Source organism: Zosterops lateralis, assembly GCF_965231275.1.
Source record: "Zosterops lateralis genome assembly, chromosome: 3".
Lineage (NCBI taxonomy): Eukaryota > Metazoa > Chordata > Aves > Passeriformes > Zosteropidae > Zosterops > Zosterops lateralis.
Window position 1 is genome coordinate 10,682,282 of NC_139764.1, and position 12,326 is coordinate 10,694,607.

General features: G+C 39.9%; 1 protein-coding gene across 1 annotated transcript in view; it reads right to left on the reverse strand.

Annotated features, from left to right (window-relative positions):
* The window catches only part of COMMD1 (copper metabolism domain containing 1), a gene marked incomplete at its 5' end in the record, with an annotated part of 58,136 nt that overhangs the window by 29,508 nt on the left and 16,302 nt on the right, over positions 1-12,326 (reverse strand). Inside the window, one exon of the mRNA XM_083858560.1 lies at positions 10,729-11,010. Within this exon, the coding sequence (XP_083714686.1) occupies positions 10,729-11,010 (282 nt within the window). The remainder of the gene's footprint in view (positions 1-10,728; positions 11,011-12,326) is intronic.

Sequence of the window (12,326 nt, forward strand, 5' to 3'; positions counted from 1 at the left end):
CACCACTCATTTGAGAGGAGTTGTCAAGCTACATTAATCACTAGGCAGTTCAGACAGAGAGTGGAATCTATCTCGCCAAACCTGAGGCTCCTAGAGTTGACCTAGTAATGCTTGCTTTCCTTTGGAGTCCATATTGTTTGAGGGAATAGCCCAAGGCAGAGAGATTTATCATTTCCCTCAAGCAGCCTGGGTTTCTCCATCTCTCCTCTGGTGAGCTCTGGGTGACCAGCAGGATGCAGATACAGCCCATTGTTCAATCTTCAGGGAGAAGGAGCATGTGAATCAACACCTCTTCTTCATGTTTCTCACAGCAGTAGCTATCACAAAAGCCAATTCTGTCAAGTGGTGTGTTTGTTCTCTTTGTGTATAATCACAATATCTGTAGGCAGGAACAGGTTCCAGTCTAATTAAATCTGATCAGACTTGAGCTTTCTCCCAGACAGTTGCACTTCATAGCTGTCTTGGAGCATCACGGTGATATTTACTGGGAAACATGAGAGCTCCATTTCTGTAAAAGCAGGCGCTTTACAATTAGCTGCAGATAACTCCAAACGACTGCTTAGAGCAGAAATGTAATTTTCTTAAAGGAGTTATTGGTCCTGACCATGATGCACTGCACTCATGATCTGTCACACCTCATTACTTCAGAGTAAGGAAGTCAGGCCAGTGTAACTGGCTGTAACTGGATATGTTAGAGACTCTCCTCAATGCTGAGTCCTTTTAAGATGCTGCCTTCCAGGCTGAAGTCTTCAAAAAAAAAAAAAAAAAAAAAAAAAGCAATTATCAAACTCATTTTCTCAAGTCCTGTGGTGTATTTACAGGTTAAATGGAATGAACATTTTTAATAGTCCTTAAAGCACAGCTTCACTTTTGAGGGTGATTCAACAGAAATGGAATCAATTGACTGAAAAGTTCATTGCCTGTAAGCATTCAAATACCACTTCAGGAGTTAAAAAAAAAATCTGGATATTATAGCAGCTTTGCATGTTCAACCAAGATTCAGAAGCTGTCTAATTCTAATTCCAGCAGTAATTTGTATCTCATTTAGTTAGGCCACTGCAAATGAAATACAGGGCAAGCACATCCCTGATTTGCATTGGTGGAGCCTGGCCATCTTTGAACACGAGGAAACTTTGCTCTTTTCATCTCCTATCTGCCTATCTGACTCCACCTCATGCAGTCTGGGAACTCAAATTACAACACCACAATCCTCACTAGGTCTCCACTGATGCAATTTATTACAATTCAATCATTAGGAAAGTGACAATGTGTACAAGGAGCACTGATTCCCAGCACAGAGGTCTTTTGGTTGTGTATGGTCAAGGTAAAAAGCACCACAAAGTCACTTCTGTACAAACAAGAGGTTTTATACTCTCCTTGTGATTTAAAAGGGAAAAAAACACTCTGAAAATTGGTATCAACTATGGCTACTTCTAAAATTGGGACTGTATTTCAAGCATTTATTAACCAAATTAAGCATATGCAATTTAAATTATGTTTTCCTTGTCATATTAACATATTAATGAATATACATCAGTGAGTTGAACTAAAAATATATTGAAGATTTGCATGTCTGATTATCTCTGTGGAGTTTTGCAACTGATAATTTGAAAGGAGAACAGAAAAAAAAGCCCCTTGTGTCAAGGTCTATGCAAAATTACAGCTGCAAGAGGTTTCTTAATCAAAGGATTGTCTTGTATCCTTTGTAAGTTAGAATCTCTTTTTAAATGAAGAGGATTTGCTCCAGGAATTATGTCCAAAGTAGTCATTTCCTCAACTAGTATATAGGACAATGATGGCTTAACCAAAAGCACTTGCCAGTGATCTCCGCCCAACCTTCTCCTTTCAGAGAAAAGCAGGGAAACTCGTGCTTCATTCCACTGCCTTGGTAAGGATTTTCAAAACAAGCAAAAAGAAAAAAAAAAAAAAAAAAAAAAAAAAAAAAAAAAAAAAAAAAAAAAAAATTGGACCAGATGCACACAAGGAAACAGAGAAAACTACTCTGAGGCTGAAATTGTCAACATCAACCAACTTCTTCTAACCATTGAATGAAAACAAAACCCCTGAACAATAAATGAGTTTATTTGTTAAAACTGTAAGTCAGGAGACTCTGTTGCTGCTCCCAGACTTACAGGATCACTTCAGGCTACTCAGCCAAGCTGTGGCTCAGCTCATCACATTTCCCACTAACACCAGACAAAATAACCAGGCAAGCAATAGGACCAGTATTTCAATGGTGTTTCCCATTACTGCTGTTACAAATCCATGGAGCTGAGAAACTTTCTAGAAACAAAGAATATCAATGCTGTTCAAGTACAAAGATTCCCCTGTTCTTGCAATCAGTGCAGATTCCCTCCTCCAGATACCCTTTTAGATCGTTTCTGTATCAGATACCTTTCCCATCCTTCTCCAGATGAACTCTACAATTCAAAATTCATTTAACAGCAGTGTCTCTCATTTTCTATTCCTCCTCCATTCTTGGAAGAAAAATTGGCACTTCAGAGGAGTTATCCTCAGCATTCAAGGAGAGCTGCTTCATTTCTGTTCAAGAGATCACTAGCTAGAATTTTAAATGGTGGCTCTTTCAACATGTATGCTTAAATTAGCTTTTTTTTTTCATGGCAAGGCTCTCAACTTATTTTGCTCAATTTTGCCCTCAACCTGTCCCTTCAACAAATCAATCCACACTAAAAATAATGTGGGTGAAAAAAAAAAACTAAAAGAGCAGGGAGGGAACAAAAAAATTTCATTTGGACTCACTCAGCCACTTTCAGCTCCATGAACTGGGGGCAGAACTAGGCTCAGGACAAGCAGAAAATGTCAGGAACTTTTCAAGTTCACCTTGCAGCAAAGAAAAGACCTGACACCAAACCCACCCTCTCAAACCCACATGTGATCTTCTGTGGCAGCTCCATTTACTGCCTTTCTTTCCATCTATATTTTGACAGGGTGAAGCCAGCATAGCAAGGAGCAGACAAGTCCATTTAATATGATAAGTAAATTAAGTGAACCTGCAAAAATAAAAAAGGTTTGTTTCCTAAAGTCTTCATCCACTTCCTTGGGAAAGGGAATGAGCCTCTCCCAAAACTTCTCTACTGGCCTCTAGAAGTCCCTAGGCAGCACTGCTGGTGGTTTGTAACAGCGAGAGAAAAGTGCAGCAGGAGTGAGAGCCTGCTTTTATCCAAACAAGGTGCTAGTATTGCAAGCACTTCACATGGTGATAAACTGCATTTCCGTGCGGGGAGCTCACAGCACCCCGGCATTAATGCTCAGCTATCAACTCCCAAGGACAGCTCTGCACACCACCAGAACCCAGCTGCCTGTGGAATCACTCCATCAAAAGTTTGGTAAACAGAGTGATAGGAAGAAAAAAATAAATTATCTTTTTTAATTTTTAACCAGGATGAGTAGAACCTCTACAAGGATGAAAAGCTCTAGTTTGCAGAAACTAGAATGGAAACATCTGCTCAATGAGAAATTACACTGAGAACCAGCCATGAGCTGAAGGGATTTTGCTTTGCCACTGTGGACTGTGTTGTTTCTTCTGCTGCATCAATTCTTGCACAGCACAAACTGGGAACCATTTTCTATGAAAAGCATATAAATATATATACATGCACACATATATTTAAAATAGAATAAAGAGAATCCAAAGGATTGAGCAGCAAAAAGTGTGTAATGCTCTACAAGTGTTTCTCCCCAGTTATGTACCAGCTGTCTCCTTTTGTATCTTCTAACGCTTTTTCCTGCAGTAGCTCTTCCTAATTAAAATAAATTAAGAACCTGTTCTTACTTACACCCCGAATGCCAATGCTCAGAGATCTCAAAAGAGATCATGGCAAAAGGATCTCAAAAGCACTGCTCAGCAGCAATGTGGCACAGCGTCAAGAGGGGCAAGGCTGGCCAACTGGCAAAACAACAATTTTAAATGTATTTGGCCAGGATAGGCCTGTAAAAACAAGATGCTTTGCCAGCCAATGCAGTGGGCACTTATGTTTATAACAACTTCTTTCTTTCCTAGAAAAAAAAAAAAAAAAGAACAAGATTTCCTTGCCAATGTTGACATCCAAGTCCTCTGAAGAACTGATGGACAACACCACCAGAACTAAGATGCAAAGAGGCTTTGATTTGCTGTACACAGGGTCTGCAGCAAAGAATTTTCTCCTTTTTAAAATGCTTTTTGAGAATCATGCAAAATTTTTGACTTCTGTTAAAAAGATGCTGGTGGAGATTATAAATGTTGGTCCTTCAATTAAATTTTGCCTCAGTTATAGACTGGATCTGATGCAAGGTCGTGCAGCCAAATGGTGCCAGTCTGCATGTGGCAAATTTAATTCTGTGCAAATGCAGGGCTTGAATTTGCATGTTTGCAGACACTCCCCACAGCCCCAAGTCCATGCTGGTGGGGAATTGCACACAGTGGGACATCCTGTGATGATTTACACACCATTAGTGCAAGTGTCACACAGAAACTGCTCTGCCAGCCTGCCTCAAACAGAACAATTCCTTTGGTGACAGGGGAGATACAATTTAGGGTCTCTGACTCTGTAGAGCCAACTCCAAGAACAGGTATGTGGTTGAACACTTTTCCTGGGACAATTTTCAACAGCCAGGTCTGCTGACCCCAGCTGCCCCTGTCCCAGCCTTGTTGCAATCTGTTTCTCAGGGCTGCAAGAGATGCTCTGGAGCACATTTCATCAAAGCCATCCCACATTTTATTGTTGTGTGTGAATGTCAGATTGATGTCAGATTGCAAAATATTTGCTGATATCATTGATATCATATATAACAGATTGCAAGTCCTCTGTCATAATGTGCAAGACCTGAGAAGGTAAAAATTTCAAAGGTCCAGGACTGAATGTGAATTTAGGGAGATGAAAGGCAGTAAATAGGCATCATTGCTGCCTTCATGCAGCTCACCTTCAATTAATGCAGAATTTCCCCTGTAATACCCTGAGCTCAGCTACAATCAAAACCACTTATATCTCAGTTAACTTATTCTATTTAATTACTTCAGCAAACCCAGTTCCAGAGTAAAGACAGGGAATAAATGAATATGTGTGCACTTGCACATCCACAGGGCACAAATAAACCAGCATGGAAACTTGTCAGCACTACTGATTACAGAATATCCTTGCTTTGTACAGGAATGTATACATGAGGTAAAAAATACTGTCAAATATACCCAGTGGAAAAGTTTGAGTTGGACAGTTATTTAATACCTCCATTTAATGCTTTTATCTCCTTAACATACTTAATACACTTCTACGTCCCAAGAACCACAAAAAACAAAATTCTCTTCTTGTTCCCCAAGTTTCTCTCTGCTCCAAGAAGGTGACAAAAATTGTGGAAGTAAAGGACTACAAAGAGTGCCATAGAGAGGATTAAGTAAATAACTGAGCTGAGTCAGTCAACTGTGTTCGTTTCCTCTGTGCTGAGTGACCTGCTGCCCTCTCCATTTTTTATTTGCTTTCGCACTGTACTGCCCTTATGTAACTGTTCCCTCCAGCTCATAAATTTCCAAGGTGAACAAAAGCTCAAATTATTATTTGGCCACAAAGGTGATTTTTTTTCTAACTGACTTGGACTTACCACATTCTATCATTTTAATCACATGAAAATACTAAGCCCATTGGGGTTAAGTTGATTAATTTGGCTTCTAAATGCCTGTGCTTTCCCATTTTTGACTGGAACATCGTTTCTGATGATGTTAATAGCTACAGATTAAGACAGATTATGACTGGAAAGGAAAAATGGTTTGGTGGTTGCTTTTCCTTCCTCTTTGCAGGCCAGGTTGGTGTTATTTTGGTTTGGGTACATGGAGCTGCTTTTCATCTTCCCATGCATTGCTTTGCCCACATTGATATCCTACAAAAAAGCAGTCTGCCTTTTCAAACAGATCCTTACATAAAAAAGACTGGAGATCCATTATCTGGGGCTATTTTCAGCCAGATCTCTGAAGCAGCCTGACCTGGAGTCACAGAGAGGAAAAAGCAGGAGCGGCCATAATCCTTCCTCCCCATGGCATGAGTTTATTCCTGATGTTCTCTGGGTCTGACCTCTCTGCAGCAGCAACAGCTCTGGCTGGGGATAACTGCAGCTGACAAAAGCCAAGAGGAAAATGACTTAGAAAGATGCACAAAACACCACTACATCCTCAGCAGAGTTTAGTCTGTATTCCCAGCAAGAGAATGAGTTTTATAGAAGGGAAATTCTAAGATTTTTTTATTGCATGGTGAAAGCATGGTTATGTGTGAATGCTGAAAATAAATGTAATTTGTTTGTGGCATAGATGATAGAAATTTCAGCCTAAATTCGTGTAGATATAATTAACAAGTCAGAAAAAAAATAATCTCCCAGAAGTTTTACTTTGAGACCTACTTCACTCCTTCCTAAGGCATTAATTAAATCTTTATAGTCATTGCAACTAAAACTTGACGAAATATCAAGCTCCAGACCTTCAAAATACTGGTAGCATTTTATCTCTTACATATAGCACATGACAACTGTCTATATTCCTTAAGAATTCTTTCCACACACAAACTAAGAGAATTATTACCTGAATTACTATTATTTGTAGTGTTTTTTCTGAATTACCAGGGTCTGGACCCAGCCTCTAGCAGACAGTAGGTAAACTGCCTGGTTTTTTTTAAAGCTGACAGTTCCTACTTTTTCAGCATCAAGTGTGCTGCTGCACTGGCAAAGGTGCATTTCACCCAGCAAGTCCTTTTATCAGAAAGTATTTTAGCTTCCTGGGGAGAGTTTAAAGTGACAATCAAAATATAGTCATAAGTATGGAATATTAGACTTTCACTCAAAAGCCCATTCATAATGCTTGCCTGTTCTTTAAAGAAAAACACTTGTTTTTTGTGAAGATACATAACCCTGGTGATTTCGGAGCAGAGAAAGTATATGGAATGAAAGGCTGTTTGCCCTTTAACTTTGAAAGAAATTATCCTAATTTCTTACCTTGTATGGAGCTTCTGGTATTTGCTACATTGTGGTATTTACTTACTGTCTATCATTAACTCTGTCAGGTAGATGGTTTTAGAAAAGGAAAGAGAAGAGAGATACAATATTTTGGGAAAAAAACCCTTTAATCCATAATCCTGATGCGATTATCTCAGGTCTTTCTGGGAAGAATCCTGCAGGAGAATCCCAGCTTCATGTTAAATCAGGGCAGAAAATACTCTTTGATCATAAAATATGCTTTACAATGCACCAAAGCTCCAACAGAAGGGATATTACATGGATTACTGGTATCTTAAACACTGAAAAGAAATGTATGTGGAAATACCCATTCTGTAAATAAGTTAAAGCAAAAAAAGCCAAGAACAACTTCTCAGCTAATCTGTAATATTTGATCAGTCTCAGACATTAAACTGCAAAATATATAATACTAAATATTTATATAAAGACAAACTTATTGGCAAGTCGGCCCACAGGAAGAACAGAGCCCCAGGGGAGAGGCACATCTCAGGAGGAAAATAACACCACAAAGTCCAGAAAAGAAGTTTAAATATAATCTTAGTGCCAAGCCAGGGTGGCCAACAGACATGCTCAGAGAGGGAGAACAAGATTAAAAAAAAAGACATAAAGAAGGGGACAGGTAGCTCTAGATGTTTTAAAAGAAAGGCAGCGAGGTAGATAAAAAACCCAAGAGGATAAAACCATTGTGTCAAAGAAAAGATGGGCTATTCAAATGGAAAAAATGAACCAGCAGTGATGAGCACTAAATATCACAAGATGAAGGTAAATGCAGGCTAAAGTGCAACTGCTTTATCATTTTATTTTTAGTCATATTGTTAAAGAAAATGGGCTTTCAAAGCTGATGGCTAGCATGTTCATCTGCCTTTAATCTTAATATAGATCTGCCAGGATCTATAAAGACTACAACACCAGCATAAAGGAAACTTTTAATGTTGCTGTAAAATCATTACTGAAAGAAGAGTTCAAACTGCAGTTTACAGATCCTGAATCATATTTTTCCAAGTTCAGAGCATGGTATTTTCAAATGTTCCTCAAAGAGCACTTAGGGGAAAGGGTTCATTTTTTTTCTCTGATCAGTAATGGCAAGGCTAGCAAGAATTAATGCATGCAAGTTGTGATGGATTCTCAAGCCCAGAAACATCTCTCTCCAGTCAGAAAACATTTACAAAATTTGACAAAATTCACAGAAAGTCAGTGTAGTGGCATTTATGAAGAAGTCACTTTCAAATCTCCATTCCCAACCATGTCAGGTCTCACACACAGAGTCCTCCCCTCATGAAAGAGCTGACTGACTAAAATTCAGAGAAGGCAAGCAGGAAGCCAAGTTATTTATTGAAGCAGAAGGAGCAGATGCTCCACCAAGCAGCCTGGCCTTCTGCTGGGCAGAGATCTAAACCCAAGCCAGAAACACTGAGAAGAATCAGAGTGACTTCTGGAAAAGTTCATTTTCTACAGAGCATTTCTTTGCTTCTGTTGAAGCATGAAATATTCATGTGGATTCATCACGTATCAATGCACTTGTATATTCCCCTGTTATCATGTGTCCAAATGAAAACAGTCTGCTGTGAATAATTTACTCCTGAATCATCAGCCAGCTTTCTTCTTCAAAGCCACATCTTCATTATTCATCAAATCCCATCTATGGCTGACAACTTCTTAGAAAATATGTTCTCTGCTAAACTTAAGAAAGGTACCAGTATATATGTATTTGATGTGCTACAAAGCTTGGTATTTAGAAGACATGCGCTAACAATAAAGTAAAAATACTTATAAAGACTGTAAAACATGACAGTTTCAAGTCAGTGGGCTGGATCCAGTGTGCAACAACTCATTCAACCTCCAGTAGGAGCCTCTGTGACCAATTTTGCCAAAAATCCCAATACTCATCCCATCACAGGAGCATGCAGCCTGATGCACAGTGCCTCAACCCAAAGATTTACAGCAGGGAATGAACTGAATCCACAGCTAAAGGCTATGTGAAACCAGAGCTCCTCAGAATAAACGCACACTGACTCAAGTGGTGACAATGTTAATTACTCCATGGTTGTTTTGGAAAGTATCAGTTTAACTCACACCAAGTGTCAGGCTTGCCACAGCTCACTGGTATCCTTAGGGAAGGAGGCAAAATTGTGTCTGATGGAAGTTCCAAAAATGCATTTACACAACCATTTCCCTTTGCAGCATGAAGGGGCATTGCTAAAATAATTCATTTGGATTTTGTTGTGGGGCTCTTCAGTAAGAGACATTACAGTGTCTCAGAAATGTGTGTTCCTCCTCCATGTTCACATCCCCTGACTCTCTCTGCAGAGGGTGAAAGAAATATAAATGTCCTTGCTGCTTGATGTTACTGTAAAAATCCATTACTGGGGGAAAAAACAGCTTCAAAACAGGAATCACTAACTACATAATCCCTTTATGAAACACAACAGCAATTCTGAGTAAAGGATGCATTTTTTAATGGATGTAGGTATTTCTCCCATTTGCTCACTAATGTACTCAATGTACTCATTACAATCTGCTCCCTGTAACCTTTTTGTACAAAGCAACCTTTTTCCATTTGCTGCTTATAGAACACAATCATTTTCAATCTCAAGATCCTGAGCAGAAAATTCCACTTCTGTGAGGTCAGGAAAAAAACTGAAGCCACACACCACGATTGTGTTGGTCACTGCAGAGATCCAGGAGTGGAAGGATCAGGGAAGATCAGCTTCCACTGGCTGCAAAGAAAGGTGAACCAACAGAATGACTCCAACAATACCTTCTGTCTCTGTAGGATCCCAGGTCACATGTATATTCATCCTGTGGCTTAGCCACACAGCTGGAATTCAATCATTCCTATGCACACATACATTCCAGGTGTGTGCACAGATGTATGGATTGAGGTATTCCTAATTCAGGTCCTCTTGCTATAAAAATACTATGAAATACAAGGAGCCTTGCTGAATGTTAACTATTAACATCAAAATGCCCAAATCAGCTCATGGCATGATTTGCAGTAGCTACTGCCAAGAAATGAGGTCTTAAAATTTATTAGAACATTGCAGAGAGAAAAGATACCAAATTGAAAAACATTTCCTGTTAGAAAACAACAGTAAATGTGAAGGTGGGAAGCTGTGCCTTTATCTGTACATTCCTATGGACTATAAAGATAAAAAAAGGAAGGTAGCATTCAGCACTGATAGAGCTATATATACAGAGATATCTTTCAGACAGATAAGACCAGATTGCATAATGTGACAGGTAATAAGGATGTAGTTCTAACATAAGAATGGGTGTTATGTAAAATAAAATAAAAAGGAGTCTTTCCCCTCATTTGTTCTAAAATGTAATTTGTGAACTTTACTCTTTTCCAGCTCCTACTTTGCATACTTGAACTAATTTTAGTGTTGAATTAAAAGGAAAAAAAGACTAATTGAATTTGCAGTGTGTGGTATACAAATGGAATTGTAAGATCGTGTTTGATTTCTACATCCTCTGATTTTTCAAGCTTAACATCAAGAGAGCTGTCAATACATATATGAAACTATGAAAAAAAACCCAAACCCAAGCAAAAATTGCATTCAGCACCCAGAATGTTTCTTTGTATGCAAAGATGGAGCCAAATTTCAGGTCCATTAAAGGCCCAGTGGTGATGAATCAACTGGCTTGCTTTGGACACAGTGAATTCAGCAATAGCTAATATGCCTCAGTGCATATGTACCTACACCAGGTTTAGGTATTTTGCAAAAGGAAGCTTACCTGCCCATTTTTTCCCAGTTCCATTTCAACTATTGCAACAGGAGTGTTTATCTGATCAATGTGCCTCAGCTGTGACTTCAGGTCCACTCTCCAGTTCATGTTTTTCAGGACGTGATCCCAGCGGCTCTGACTGATCAGGCTCTCGTGGATTTGAGTCCGGTGGTTCTTCCAGAATTTTGCAATGACTGCAGCCTGATCTGGCGTGATGCCACCTTGTTTCTTGGTTTGGGCAGTGAGGAAAGCTTCCAGCTGATTCAAATCCATGTCTGCTGAAGCAATTGACTGTAGGAAAACAAAGGGAGTACAACGGAAAAGCTTGTTTAACTGAGGACTTAAAAGGTCACACATTTAGGGTTTGAAAATATTGGACCTTAAAGGGTGGTACAAGCAAACAAACAAACAAACAAACAAACAAGGTTATGCAAATAACCTAACATCTTTTATTAAAACTCAATTTGCAAGTGTCCACTTCTTAGCCCAGATTCCTGCCCCACAGCAGCTGGAGGGGAGTGGGCTGGCTCCAGCAATTCCATTTGGGAATTCAGCCCTGGTGAGGGATAGCAAGGAGGCTTCTCCCTGTCTCCTGGCCCTTTCCCCAATGTCCCACAGGCATTCCCAAATGATGGACACTGCTACAAACACCATCACTGCTGCTCTGATGGGCCAGGGAACAGGAATGCTGGGACAAACAAGGCTGGGCTGAAACAAGGGAAGGGACAGCCCAGCTCATTGCAACATCCCCAGTTCCATCTGCCACCTCCACACCACACACAAGGAAGCAAAACTGGGAAATGCTGCTCCACTAAAGCAGGGCCTGCAGCAGCAAGAGCACAAGTCTTTCAAGGGAGAGTCAAAATGCAAAATGCAACTGCTTTTCTTCATCTGTATTATTCTACCCTTAAGGCACAAAAAGCCTTAACAATTCAACTCCAGCTTCTTTTAGAGCACTGATGGACTTTGTCAGGCTTTATTTGTATTTTGCAATGGAGTGGAAGGGGTAATTTACTCCTCCAAGAACGGAGTGGAAGGGATCATTTACTCCTCCAGCAACAGAGATTATTATTATTCCTAAAAACCCTTTTTATATAGATATCCAGTTTTCCCATCTATTTTTTTCAAAACTGATAAACCCTAAGCCTTGCATTTGCATTGCCTGAGTGGCAATAGCTGCTACTATATATGGCCATGCAAGGAGGATGGGAGGTGAAAAGAGGAAACTGTAGTTAAGTTTCCCCATCATCATTACAGGCAGATGCTTTTGCTTCATTTTCACACAAAATGGATGGAACTTCCCCAAAATGAACACAACACCCCCAAGCACAGGCTGACACTGAGCACAGCAAGGTGAAGTGCAGCCAGTCCTTGGGATTTGCCTCCATTTCACCTTCCTTGACATGGCACTGCTGCACTCCAGGCACTGGGGGAAAGCATAGCCTCGTTCCTTTAGCCAGGGGAGTGCAAAACTGGGCAGTGCTCATCTAAAAACTGAGGTGTTTGTAGCGGTTTTTGACAAGGGATGAGCTGCCTTGCCTTGCTTTCACAACAGATCAGCTGCCATCTGTTATGCGATTGAGAAAAGAAAGGGCAATCAACACTAC